This window comes from Phymastichus coffea, unplaced genomic scaffold, assembly GCF_024137745.1.
Source record: "Phymastichus coffea isolate CEN01 unplaced genomic scaffold, Cenicafe_Pcof_1.1 PCOF00006, whole genome shotgun sequence".
NCBI lineage: Eukaryota > Metazoa > Arthropoda > Insecta > Hymenoptera > Eulophidae > Phymastichus > Phymastichus coffea.
The window spans coordinates 2350058-2365545 of record NW_026706817.1 but is presented as its reverse complement, the minus strand read 5'-3'; the positions used below and the strand labels follow the sequence as shown (position 1 = coordinate 2365545).

The 15488-nt window shown below is 34.0% G+C and overlaps 1 protein-coding gene across 2 annotated transcripts in view; it reads left to right on the top strand.

The window, feature by feature from the left end:
• The window catches only part of LOC131668500 (phosphatidylinositol 5-phosphate 4-kinase type-2 alpha), a 681877-nt gene extending 674478 nt beyond the window's left edge, over window positions 1–7399 (top strand). For both annotated transcript variants that reach the window (XM_058942741.1, XM_058942732.1), the window contains one exon: window positions 7057–7399. In XM_058942741.1, the coding sequence (XP_058798724.1) occupies window positions 7057–7244 (188 nt within the window). In that variant the 3' untranslated portion in view covers window positions 7245–7399. The remainder of the gene's footprint in view (window positions 1–7056) is intronic.
• The last annotated feature ends 8089 nt before the right edge of the window (window positions 7400–15488 follow it).

Sequence of the window (15488 nt, the reverse complement as noted above, 5' to 3'; positions counted from 1 at the left end):
TCTAAGCTATTCTCTGATTATATTTGGATCGAACCATTTGTTTTACTTTTTATAATTGTGCAATTTCATTCATTTTCTTTTATTTTCTCTCAATTTAAGAGTCTATTCTCTTTCCACTTAACAAATCTATTATCCTATTTCTCTCTAATTAAAAGTTGAAAGGGAGTAGACCATCCATCCAGGTAACGCACACGTCACCTGACATGGGTATGCGTGCATTTTGCAAAGGCTCCGACCGTTGTTCCGCTATAATAAGTCCCTGTAGAAAGATGAAGCATAGACACTTGTAGTGTGACCGAGAGAAAAATGTAGTCGCATTCGCTCTTCCAAACATTATAGAGTAGCGGAAAGAGATAAAATGATAGAAAAGACATAAAGATATGTGACGAGAGCAGGCCGTTTGCCCGTCTCTCGTCCGCGTTTCTCCCTCCCCCACTCGGCTAAGCGTGGTGGCCAACGTTGGGCGCATTTAAGTATGCGCCTAACACTTGGTCTTTTGTTTCAGCGCCAAGGACGAGCCAGCGCAGTTGAGCGCAAGAAAAGTTGAAGAGCGCGGAGAGAGAGTGAGAGAAAGAGAGAGAGAGAAAGAGAGTATTAGGCCTATGCAGGGATTGGCAGGCGCGCAACGCGTGACCGATAAGCGACGCGTCGCGTGCCGCCTAACTAATAGGTCAGGGTAGGGAGAGGAGCGAGCGCCGCAGAGCGACTGCAAGAGACGTGCAAGAATTAGTGCGTGAGAGAGTCGCAGCCGAGCCTTACGAGAGTGAGGGAGTCTAAGCCTAGTCTTGCTAGAGTGCGGAAATCCGAGCCCAGCAGAGAGAGCAGTTTGGGATAGCCGGAAGGAAGGACGATTAACCCTACCGGCAACGGCTTTGCCAGCAACAACAGCCAGCCCACCTGCCAAGAGAGTCAACGCCACCGACGGAGACCTGGTCAGCGACAGCGGGTAGCGACGATCTGATCAGCGACGACGGCCGGTACGTCCTGCGGCAGCACATCGCCCAGGATTCTCGACGTTGCAAGGAACAAGAAAAAAAGGTCAAGTCTTCCTTTTCTTCTTTCTCTCTACACTCTCTCTCTCTGTTGATGCGACGACCGGTGCGCGGTGAAAGAGATAGCCTGGCACTCACGTGCCGGCTATCTGAAGGTTCGCGCTAAGGTTAATTTGTAGTGATATAAGTTGCGACCGGTGAATCGTCCAGGCGCCCACGTGCCGGGCAATTTCCCGGTATTAGTCCGCGTAGTTTTAAGTAAGTTTGTAATAGGTTAAGTGTGCGATTTGGTATTAGTGAAATGCGAAATGTTCAGTTGCGATTATCTTAAGCAGTTTATTGTTCGATTTTTAGTTAGTTAGTCGGTAATTTAGATTATGTTATGCGCGCGTTTGTTCAGTGTGAATGATTATTAATAATAATAGGTTGTAAGTGAGATTTGGTTCTTGTCTGTGTATAATTTATTTATCAGCCTCCCCTCATTCTTCCCTCTCAATTGTCATGAGCGAAAGCGCCTCACTTACCCCGCAAAAGAATTGGTAACAAAGGATTAAGTTTTGTTACAGATAGATAGGTTAGATATGACGGAACAGGCATCTACTCGACACCCGCCACTGCTCGAAGATCTTCTCTCGTGTATTATTTCAAGGCCATGAAAGATTTTGATATTTATGCTGCTAGAGACAGCACGAACAGCACTAAACAAAAACGGAACTATTGCCGCTAAAAGTTTAGTTATCATTCGCATTGGATTTGGGTCCCATGGTGTGGCTTGCTGACGATTGTGGGCGCCCTTGATAGTCGTACCACATGCGTGCACATTTTGCTGTTCTGCTTGTCTATTCTCCTTGTCGCCTTGCACTCGTGACCATTAAATACATTATTATGACAATCCTGCTCTCATAGTGCACTAAGTCAGGAGTAAACAAACTAAAAACCTGAACAGAAAGCGTAAAATATTTTGGAGTGGTATCAGAGATATTGTCAGTCCGTGATGGCTCACTACGCTCTTCCTTCCTGACATCTTATCGGCAAGCCTCCTAGCTTACTTTTTCGTGGATCTCTTTCTCTCGCGCCTCCCTGTCTTATTCGATCTCGCGCCCAAAATCAGTGCTTAATGAGTGCACTTGCTATAGTTCCCTCCCACAGTCTGATTATACCAAAAGTTTATCAACGATATTATCGAAGCTCATTTCGGGTACTGAAAGGCAGGAAACGATGATGAATGATCGATGAGGTGAGACCAACATGAATTCAAGCGAACTTATGAATCTCTTATCTTTCGTTAATCGACTTATTATCATCGGTGTTGGCAATAGTGGGTATGATCCAGAACGTAAGAGCCATAATTGGACTTAGTCACGTCGGGGTGATTGCAGATGAAGCACACCTTTCTACCTCGGAGGATTCCACCACGTACTTCTTCGAGATGCGCCACGTTGAAATTGAAATTTGCTTACATTGATTACATTTCCGTGGTGTTTTGACCATGGATGTATTTTGGCTTTATCCTCATCGCGTTTTATGGGTGCTGTGGGCACTGTGGGCTCGCCCGCTACTAAGCCATTGCCCTGAACTACGAGGATATTAATGTTCACTGGGTCACTCCTAGTCCTAGAAATGGACTGTTCCATCCTGGAGATTTGATGGTGCCGATGTAACAGTCTCTGCTGGATGCCGGGAGTGACTCTCCGGTTGATTCCCGGAAGCTAGTTGAAACTCAGGAAGGGTGGCGCCATGAGACATTACTTTTGATTGATGAGAACCTCGCTAATCACGGACAATACCTATTCTTTACATGTATTCCTGCCACTAGATAATCTTCAGGATTCATGGGACGACGACGGTGCCATTTTCGGGTAGACTTGAAGGATGAGGTAACAGCTGAGTCATCCTGGCAATTTATGTAGGAACTTCTAACCCTTACTAAGTTAGATGAGCCCTTTCTTCTCCTTGATCCACTTCTTCTTGAGTATACTGACAATAGCCTATTTTAGGGAAATAGTGAGCCTGTCTACCATTTCAAACGGTCTGTTAAAGAAGGGATCCTCTCTGTTAAGCTACGAGTACGGTAGTTAGTCGATTGCATAAAGTGGTACCTCGCTGTCTGCGCCGTTCTAACTCAATTTTCCGGTTCGGCCTGGAATCCTCAGTTGTTCACAGCGCTCCTTTGGTGACCCCTGATAGTAGCCTGTGTGTCTTTGAGATCCTCTCTCTAGCTACTAACTTTTCTAATGGCTAGGTGGGTGACGTGGATAGCCGAAGACTTACGACTGTCTTCATCTTACTTTCATTTGAAATCTCTGATTATTAGCTACTCGATTAGGAGCTAATTCATCCTTCGAAATAGGAATCAGAAGGAAAGAATCGAATAATTGTTTATTCAGGTAGACATGTCTGGGTAGGGCATAATGGTATTTACCCACAACTGTGATTGGCCAACCATCCGAGATTTTCCAATTTTTCGTAAGGATCAGTGAAGATCTTACTTTCGAGTTCACCTCCGGTAGAGTTTCTAAAACAGTAATCCGGGCTACTTGCAGCCCAAGCAAAAAGTGAATCTTCGCATCCTAAAGGAGATGCCCGATCCTCCGTTCGAGATCAGCATGTAGGAGGTCAGCCGTAATCTCATAATCCGTAATTTGCAGTTCTTTTTGTATTATCTGGCTGTCTCGGCACAATAACTCCAAATAATAGAATTTGGCGCGTATAACGGCAATGTGAGCCTGGTCACCGTGTATCGCTATTTGTAGGCACCCTCAGAGGCATATGGGGATTGCCGTCACGGTGCTTAATAGAGTTGGAGCTAGCACTTTGCGTACAATGTGGGTGGCCTTTTTTGGTCTATCACACCCTTGATTTAGGCTTGGCAAAGACTTAGAAACTTCCGGCTATGCGAAGTCCTATTCGCATGTAGACTGTACTAGGAAGCTAATCCCGATCGGATCACAAATAAACCTAAATATTTAATTAATGTTCAGGTACAGTAAATACTGTAAATTGTAAATGTAAATGCTAAGTGAATCTGATGATAGGCATTTTTCTGATCGATAGTGCTAATATATTTGACGAAGCTAAGCAAAATATCGTTTATATAAGGCAAGAGGTAGACATCTTTCTTGGTGATATAGTCGATTTTATGAAAGTCAATACAAAATCGCCAAGTACCGTTAGGTTTACAAACTATAACAACCAGACTAAACCAAGGGATATTAGACGTAACGACTTTGCCTAGCGACAATTTCATCCAGGAATTGGAGGGTGACTACCTCTAACCAAATATTATTGCTATTTAATTTGCTCGTGTCCCTGCACGTCTATGGAGTTGACTCAATGCACTAGGTTCATCCCGTTAAAACCATTTACTGCTTTCTTTTGTTTGTTCTGTTCTGTTCTGTTTCTTCATGCGGCGTCTGTTGAATCTCTTCAACCAAGGAGACTTCAATCAAGATGGCGATGGCAGGTGTGAAATCTCTCTTCAAAAACTAAAAAATGTGTTCCAATGTGCCACTATAAGCTTCTGAAGTCTTGTTTACAAAAGAAAACTTTAAAAGTTGAAATAGATAAAATATTATCAAAATGCCATTAAATAGAAGCAGGAGTATCACGAGTTAGTATCTCAGGGTCAACATTTTATTGCTATTCACCTCGGACTTACTGAAGTTTCCTATTATCATGACAGCAATGACAAACACAATATACGCAGATGGCACAACTATTTTCACACCACATCCAGAGACAACTATAACATCCGAAATATTACATAACATAAATTATATAATTAATCATGTTCAGAGTTGGTTAAACTCATGAAGAATCAAAGTTAACGAAAGCAAATCAATTCACGTTCACACTTCGACAAAATACCTGCCCATTTATTAAACTCAACAATAAATATATTCCGCAAAGAAACCATGTAAAATAATTAGGTATACATCTAGACAGGATGTTCACGTGGAAAGAACATATATTCACAAAACATAAACAGCTGGAACTGAAAGGAAAGAACATGTACTAGTTTATTGAAGAAAAATCGGAGCTGTCATTAAACAGAAATTACTATTCTATAAAACTGTACTCAAACCGGTCTGGACCTATGACATTCAATGATAGAGTGCTGCTTTAAACTCGAATTTTAAAAGAATTCCAATAGAAAGCCCTACGTAATATTATACAGGTTTCATGGTTTGTCTTAAACGAAATTAAATGAAAAGATTTACCGACACCAAGAATTAAACAAAAAATTAAAAGCTTTCACGTAAAATAAAATACTAAACTTGAAAATCATCTTAATAAACTTATCAGTAAACTTTTCAAGACCTCCATCACCAATGTGAAGCACAAAAAACATAGATTTTTGAATTCGCAATAAAGAATTTTCTGTGAAATATAATTTTCTATGAATATTGAAGATTCATCATCATTCCTCAAAATATTATCAATTTTATTAAACTATTTTATGTAGAATATTCACGTAAATGTAAAATAGCTCTGTCATAAAAGTTAGAAATAATGTTTCGTTTTTGTTTTATGTGTAACGGAGAATAGCGACCGTTCCCGTCTGGGTAGATCGCGGCCGTGAGCACAAATTATTTATTTGGGGATTTGGGAAGCAAAAACGGATTCTTAACCTACAAGAGATATAGCAATTTCTTGTCAAATCAGATTTCAGATCCATTTTCGTCATATTTTTCGGTCAAGATCAATGCGTGATCCATTTTGAAATAGCCAACAATAAACTAATAAAGAGGGCCAAATATAGAATCATTAAAAACATCATAAGCAGTCATCTCATTGATTGCTTGTAAGCTCCACAGAGCAATTAAATAGGGTTTAATAGTAAAATGATATCTATTTATTTAGTGCAAGTAAGTTAATGCATAATTATGCCATATCGTGTAAATTAATTGTGTATTGTTCTTTCTTTATCCTTCTTTTTTATAGTTGATAATACTTTGACGTTCCTAATAGTAATTTACGCTGTATTTTGCCAAAGAATCCTTTCTTGTTTCTTTTATTGGTTAGTCGATGATAAGCATTTCTTGTATCTTTAAAATCTGGCCAATCGACATCTGGATAAATGAAATACATGGTTAATAACCGTGCGTAGTTAATCATATTACTAGTAAATTCTAATTGTTATTGACTCTTCAAGAATCGCCTTTATAAAATAATAACAATAATTACAATTTCGTCACGCGGTAGAGGTACACTAGGTACCTGTACGCATTAGGATTCATGATTACTCACTGTCATTTCCTTACTCTAAATAGTTGTAAATATATAATTAGTACCTTTGGTTAGTTATGTTAATTTGTTAACTTATTAATAGTAATTATACTAATTTGTTATTATTTAGAAATATGTATGTAGTTTGTACTAGGATACATTCGCTATTTTATACATATAAACAGTGATTTTGGAAAATAATAAACATTGATCATTTAATCTCTTACCCTTGTGGCTTATCAGAGGGTGATATTGCCAAATCTATCAAAAACTATCTCTAACCAAAATAAAACTTTAAATTATAAAGCAATTTTATTTTTGCGGCATATCATATCAGAAACGCCTTACTAATATTTCTTTGAATGAATAGTCTTTATGGCTGTTTCACATGAACTTAATTATTTACTGACATATACGTAGAACTAGAGCTTAAAGCTAAGATGCAGTTACATTACAGTAAGTAGAGGTAGTAGCCAAATCGCGGAACAGTGGTCGTTACGAGTAACGTAAACGTATGTCACGCAAAAAAAGAATAGGCGCGACAGTTTGTCAACGCCTGACGATTAAAATAGCCTATAAAATTTTTAAAAATTTATGTACATGATAAAATAAAGCTAAATAAATATAAATGTGAGATTTTGTCTCACATGTAACAACGTGCATAGGTAACAGGATAATTCGAGAACCATTATTGCCGATATGCTTTTTGGCATAATACATCCTCTCAAAGATCATAAATGACTTTGTCGTATATAGTCATATTGACACTTTACCCCGTACTTGTATGTCATTTAATTTTAATTGTTAATAACATTATAATTATATTGTTTTGCAGATGCCCCTAATAAGGAAATCTACTTCCTTGCTATAATAGATGTTCTTACTCATTATGGTGTACGTAAGCAAGCAGCCAAAGCAGCCAAAACTGTCAAATACGGAGCAAATGTGGATGGAATTTCTACTTGTGATCCTGATCAGTACGGCAGACGATTTATAGAATTTTTAAGTAAAGCTATTGAGTAAATTATTGAATAAATTAAATCATAATTTTGATGTATTTATTTTAATAACCGAGTCTTTTGTGAATCATGAATAAAATTTTACAATAGTTATTTCTAACTAATTAGTTCTAAGTATATTAGTGTATTCATCAAAACTGAAAAAATACATTAGATTGTAAAAGCAAATATATTTTTTTTATCATTATTTAATTTAAACAATAAACTAGTATACGTGTTAAACTAATATGCTGTGAAAATTGAGATTATGATTTTAGTTTCAAAAATCTGTGATTTTTCCGAGAATAAACAGAAAGAAGTGGTAATCAAATAACAAAAAAATCTTTATATCCGAAATATATTGTTTCTCCGTAGACATTTAACACGGATTATAGGAATAAAAATAATTATCAAGTTCTTTATAAAGTTATATATACATATAAAGTTCAGAAATAATTATAAAATAATTATTCGTTAATGCATTGATTTGGATTTCCTCGTTATCTTATTGACTTTACATGCTCTTTTTTCTGAAAATCAATTAACATTATTCATATTGATAAGCTACTTACTATATTATTGAAATTTTTTAGTTTAAAAATAGGTTGTCTACAAATACTTAATTGTGGTTTAGAAATAATATCAATTTTTATATTTTATGTATCATGTTATAAAAATCAAAAATATCAAAACATAACTTGATAAAGGCTATAGCGGGTTAACAATGTTAAAATTACCTAAGAATGAATCGTTATCGGGAATCAGACATCCGAAAGAGCATATTTTGAGGCTCTCTCACCTAAATTTTCAGACCCCTAGGTGGCAATAGAGTGCCACAATCGTAAAAAACTGGTTTTTATGAAAATAATTTCTCCTACTTTACTGTTTGCTCAAAAAATTCTGAAAAAATTCATGGATATTAAATTTTTTATACAAAATAGCCCGATTTTTTTTCAGATTTTTTGGATAAAAATCGGAGTCAGAAAAAATTATTGAAATTTTCAATGATTTTTTAGGTTATGAAGGTCATATTTGGCTAATATTTACATAATCATTTTTCATGTATTTTTTTCCGTGCTTTCGAATGCATTTATTCAAATTATCATATTTTGACCGAACATGCTCAAAAACTGAAAAAACCGTTATTTTCCGCGTTTTTCCCATGTTTTTAGCACATAACCTCAAAATTAGATACTTCACTAGGTACTAAAACACCTAAAAATACTCCAGGACTCTTTTTCGGTATGCAAGAACACCAAAAAGTAGTTTAGAAAAATTTTCCAACTCCTAAAAGTTCATACAATCAAGTATCACTTCCCTGTAACTGCAAAGAGCAAGACCAATCATTTATGATTGAGACATTTTTGTTGCTTAAAATTAATTCAAACCTTAAAGACATAAAACATTTTGAATTAAAATAGTTTGAACAATATAAGCTAGATATTTTTTAACGAGCCTCTTATTATATTGACAATCTTGTAATCCACAAGTTATAGTTATCGTACTTAGTCATACGTATTTGGTACAACCCTTTATTCATAGTTTCATTGAATAAAACTTGTGAGATTGCATACTTGGATTACACATTAATATAATAACACATTATATTACACATTAATGATTAATAAAATATTGAATTTACTTCTGTGAGGTTATGAGAACGTATTAGCACAATAACATCAGTTGTCTTCTGCTACGTCAAATTATCTCGACGACCTACTAAGTCGCCCGAAAAAACGCTCAGTATCACGCGGTGAGCTAACAGGTCGGCCTCAGAAAAAGTACTTTTTGGTTAGTGACCTACCCATTCACTCGATGGCACTACCGGCCTTCCATACTCCCCTCCCTCCCAGAAGAGCTTACGTAAACCTACTGCGCATGACAACGAATCGTTGGTCATCTAGCGCAATCATGGCCGACGGTTCGCTTCTGACTATTTAAAAGGAACAAAAGTGTACCTCAAATCTGAACGTGGATCCATTTCAAGTTTGTATTTTCATGACATTCAAGGCAAAAATTGAAGAATTCCGTTAGGCGCTTTTCAAAAAAAGTGAAAAAACAAAAATTGAAAAATGTATTATATTTTGATAACATTTCATAAATAAATATCCTTATAGATATTTAAAATCTAAATAAAATGAGATATTTAGTTAAATGACTGAGGATAGATGTTTCATGAATCATGTATGATGGTATAATATAAATTATTGTAATTATGATTAATATTACTATTATTATCTAAAGAAATTATGACTATAATATTAAAAATGATTTCAATAAATTACGATATTTGACGATTTTTTCATGCTGAGTTTTTCTCTGGGGTCCGTACTCGCTCTCTGCGAAAATTCTGTGGGTACGTTCGACCATTCATCCGCCATTTGTTTGACACGTACGATGACCGTTGAGTGACCCCAGCACTCGCAGCAGCAAAAGCTACCTCCACAACAGATTATTCTCGTATTAACACCTATAAGTACTTGGTGGTAACGATTGCATTTCAAATAGAAAAGGAAGTCAGTAACAGTATATACATACCGACCTTAACCCATTAACGCCCAAAACCAGAGACTTTTAGACTGATTTTCGAGCCATACTTCCTAATCGGAAAATGAGATATACATCGACCAAACCTACTTTACTTTATGTTTTCGGGTCCGCTCTTTCGATTTCTGATGTCAAAATTACGTTTTTTTGCATTCCAAATCCAATATGGCGGACTTTATTAGAAAAAGTTAGGCTATTTTCAAAATTTTTTTTTTAACTTTTTTTTTTCAATTACATAAAAAACTTCGATCTATTTTAAACTATGGACAAAGGTGGACAAAATAGCTATAGTTTATGGAAAAAAATTTTTTGGTCAATTCCAAATTGTTTATCATAACGAAAATGGCGGCTAATTGCCAAAATTTTACAAAATCAGTGGATTTTCGCATTATTTCATGTATGAACTTAAAATGGATGACTTTTTTATACTGAAACTGTCTCAGTTCTATTGCCTGACCTTTATAAGTAATTTCCAATAAAATATACGTTATGCCTAATGGCGGATTCAATATGGCGACCGGAAAACTGGAAAATTAACCTGTTTTTTCCACATTTCCACTCATAAAAGTTCTAAATCCTAAGTTTACATAGGTTTCTCTATGATTCGCTATATCGTAAAAGAGAATACTTTAACGGATTTTAGAAATTCAAAATGGCGGATCCAATATGGCGGACGACATAATGAAAATTTTAATATAAATGTATAAAAGAAATTGCATCATATTCTAGGTTTTATTTCGATTAAAAAATGTCTCTAGCGTTTTTTTGATTAGATGCAAACATTCTCAGGAAAAAATTCTTTAAATTTTGGAATCATCAGATACGGTCATCAGTAGTTTTCGATACTTTTGTAGACCTGCCTATGTAAAATCATATGACGTGCTTATAATTTTTATAGTTTTCATTACACTGTTAGCAAGCAATAATACCACCATTGGCCTGATTGTCTGAATTGATACTCTGCTAACATCTCAGTTATTACATTTTGGTGTACAACTTAGAGTAAATTCATTTTCCGCTATCTCATGCCTATATAAAAAGTTACAAAATGCCTAAACGAAAAAAATCGTTTGCTGACCAACATGAACTATACGAATCTGATGATTCTGATGACGATTGTGCTGAACTCATTGACCTTCCAAACCCAGACGATTCCGGAGACTCAAATGAGGAATCTGATAATGAGGATTTTCATAGCAGCAATCTTGATGGAAATATTGAAGGTCTTCTTTCTCAATACACATATAGAAAAATTTCTAAATGCTATAGAGATGATCAAATAAAATTGGAGAATGAACACGTATATTAGTGGGTAGATGGGGAAAAAATTTACAACAATGATATACAAAATGAACTATTGCTGAGTAATACAGAAAAAGCAAAAATTTGTAGATCTAGCTATGTTGAGTTATTTAAAATGTTCTTCACAGATGACATGAAAAATTACATCATCGAAGCGACTCGTGAAAATGGCTATGATCTTTCAAAAATTGATTTGAATACTTTTTTAGGTGTAATTATTCTATCGTCATTCAATGAAAGGAAATCTCAAAGAGATTATTGGTCATCTGATCCTCTATTGTCTTGCGATATAGTTCAACAAGCCATCACACGCAATACATTTGAACAAATCAAATCTCATTTGAAATGCTCTAAGCCTGCAGATAAAAATCCCAACGATAAGGCATGGAGAGTAAGAGTTTTGATGAATAAGTTTAGAAAAAATATTCAAAGATTTGGTTATTTTCAAACAGCCTTATCCATAGATGAAATGATGGCTAAATCACACGCCAGAACATCCTTGTTACATTCATTCGAGGAAAACCTATACGGCGTGGTTTGAAGTTTTGGGGATGCTGCACATCTGACGGATTTTTAATAGATTTTCATTTATACTGCGGTAAAGATTCAAATGCAAATCTTCTGAATAAATGTTCTCTTGGTTCTCGAGTTGTGATGAATTTACTGGTACCATTTTCCAAGAAATTATCTAGTACAGAAATTCCTCGATTCCATCTTTATTTTGACAATTTTTTTACGAATTTTGATCTTATTTTACATTTGCAAAAGCTAGGACTAAGATGCACGGGAACAATAAGAGACAATCGCGTACCCAAAGAAGCCAGAAATGTGATTGATAAAAAAGCTTTAAGAGGTACATGTATTGCAAAACATGATCAGAACAGTGGAATAAACTATATAAGCATTAAGGACTCGAAACAAGTGTCAATAGCATCATCGATTGCAGGTGTTAGCCCAAAATTACCATCACAAATATATAGCGCAGAGAAGAAAGCAAGAGTTGATGTACATTTTCCATGTGCCTTTCATACTTACAATAAATTTATGGGTGGTGTTGATTTACACGATAATCATGGCAACAATGTTATACCATGCATACGTTCAAAAAAATGGACATGGGTAGTTTTGATAAGGCTTATTCAATCTGCAATAGTCAATGCACTGGTGCTGTATAACACTTGTAAATCAGAAGATAAAAAGGTAGGATCTAAAGATTTTACAATGAGTATTGCCAGACAATATCTTGAAAATGGTAAGAAACATAGATCAAAGAAATACGAAGTTTCGTATAAAGAACTAAAAAAAAAACTGTTCCACTGCAAAATGCGCGATCAGAACCGCAAAATTTTGCAACACATGTTCTCTATATTTCTGTAAAACATGCTTTGATAATAACCATGAAAAATAAGGTACGGATTATAGAATTCACAAATTACAAGTAAGGATAAAAAGAATTAGGCAAATGAAAAATTAAAAATGTAAATAATAATATAAATAAAAATACAAAAAAAAACAAAAATAAAAAATACAAAAAAATTTTAAATAAAAAATACAAAAAAATAGAAAATTTAAAAAGTTCGTGATTCCGAAATTTCAAGAATTTTTTCCTGAGAATGTTTGCATCTAATCAAAAAAACGCTAGAGACATTTTTTAATCGAAATAAAACCTAGAATATGATGCAATTTTTTTTATACATTTATATTAAAATTTTCATTATGTCGTCCGCCATAATGGATCCGCCATTTTGAATTTCTAAAATCCGTTAAAGTATTCTCTTTTACGATATAGCGAATCATAGAGAAACCTATGTAAACTTAGGATTTAGAACTTTTATGAGTGGAAATGTGGAAAAAACAGGTTAATTTTCCAGTTTTCCGATCGCCATATTGAATCCGCCATTAGGCATAACGTATATTTTGTTGGAAATTACTTATAAAGGTCAGGCAATAGAACTGAGACAGTTTCAGTATAAAAAAGTCATCCATTTTAAGTTCATACATGAAATAATGCGAAAATCCACTGATTTTGTAAAATTTTGGCAATTAGCCGCCATTTTCGTTATGATAAACAATTTGGAATTGACCAAAAAATTTTTTTCCATAAACTATAGCTATTTTGTCCACCTTTGTCCATAGTTTAAAATAGATCGAAGTTTTTTATGTAATTGAAAAAAAAAAGTTAAAAAAAAAATTTTGAAAATAGCCTAACTTTTTCTAATAAAGTCCGCCATATTGGATTTGGAATGCAAAAAAACGTAATTTTGACATCAGAAATCGAAAGAGCGGACCCGAAAACATAAAGTAAAGTAGGTTTGGTCGATGTATATCTCATTTTCCGATTAGGAAGTATGGCTCGAAAATCAGTCTAAAAGTCTCTGGTTTTGGGCGTTAATGGGTTAATAGATAAAAATTTTTGTTTTGTATTATTATAATCAGTATTATTAGTAACGTTACAATTGTTACAGAGCATTATATTAATTTAGAAAACGGAGTCATTTTGTAGTATATAAGTAAGTATTTGAATCTATTGAAATTTTTGTAAATTAAAAGTATCTTAAAAACTAAAAATTCATCGTATGATTCAAGGTTAATTTTTTTCAAATACTTCCATTATTTTTAAATGTCGTATACATAAATTGCAGGAAAATACATTTTCTATTCATTTTACCCTAATTTGTTTTGAAAGAAAAAAAGGGATATTCCAAGATTTTTTTCAACATTTTCATAATATTTTTACAATCTTTGGGTATCAAGAAGGGCAAACGTCATTTTTAATGATGTTTATTGAAGGAAATATAATATTACATTTGTGGTTATCATTTATAATTATATAATGATATGATAATTTACTTTCTTCGATGGAAGCATGTAGTTTACCATAATATTGATATATTTCTCACTATTCATAGTACCTTCTACAAAATGCAGGTCACCTGTTTCTTTTCCCGACAAACAACCCCAAATTATTACAGATCCACCACCTTTCTATACTTTTGCGGACTGACAATTACTCTTGAATTTTTCGCCAAACGTCTCACTCGTTTGGGTCATAAAAATGTAAAAAAAATCTTGGAATATCCCAAATATTTTTGTTTTTAAAACAAATTAGTTTAAAACTGATAGAAAACGTATTTTTCTGCGATTTATGTATTCAAAAATAATAGAGGTATTTGAAAAAATTGACCTTAAATGCAATAAATGAAAGATTTTTGAATGATAAAAATTAGACGGTATTTGTGTGCGGTTTGAACAATTTTATAGCTATTTGAAATTTTTGTCAATTGAACTTGAAAGTTGAAAAAATATCAGGAAGAAAGAATTATGCCATGATATATTGATACAACATTTGTAGAATGTTTCTAGTATAACGAAATCGACGATATTACGTGGTTACAAAAAATATTACTTTTTAAATTCAAATCTGCAAAAAAATTCTGTAGTGAATCAAACCTACATCGGATTGAGGTTTTTTTGTTTATAAAGACATTAATATTGAATAAAAAAAATATTAGGAACGACTACTAAAAAATTCGAAACTCCAAGGCTCTGTAAAGCTTAAAAATCGTAAATATAATGAAGCGGAATTGGGGGTGCCTCATAATTTTGAGTAGCTTGTCTGACTACATTAAAATTTTTTTCTTTTTATGTGGTAAATCTACTCGTCCATTTTTTTACAATAACGTCTATGTCAATTCTGTTATTTTTTTTGTAGACATAGATCTTATATAAATGCTTAAAATATTTACCAAGGATGATTATTTAATAGATTTTTTCACCTTTTTCTTTAAAATTTTTTTAATAATATGCATAATCCCATAATAAATCTTACAATTTTTTCATTTCAGTTTTTTCATAAAATATGGATAATTTTGATGCAACTGACGAATGTTGCGATTGCTCCAAAAAAATCTAAATAAGACAGCCACACAATTAAAGATTATTAATTTAGAAAGTGAAGTTGAAGCTGTTCTTCAACATTTAAATATAGATAATATCAGTGTTGGATCTAAACTTTGTGATAAATGTAGAAGACTTGTTTTTTTTGGTACAAAAAAATCTAAAATTGATGAGCAACCATCAAGTAGTGATCAAAGTCAGCCAACGAGTTCTCAGGAAGTACCTAGCTCACAGAGTTCGGGAAGTGCCTTCGAGGTAAAATTAAATAATCTTAAAGAAATAAAACCTACTGTTGAGCTACCCCTTAAAAGAACTTTTGCCTCTCATAGCGTGTGTTGTGTCTGTAAAGATACAAATAAATTGATTCTTGTGCCATTGAATGCAAGATTACAATGTTTCAATGAATTGAAAATTTTTATTCCAGATGGCAATCGTGTTTGTTCTAAACATTTAATCAAAAAACGATTTTTCCAAGATGAATTAAAATTAATACAAGTATACTGTAACACAAGTTTTTTAACTG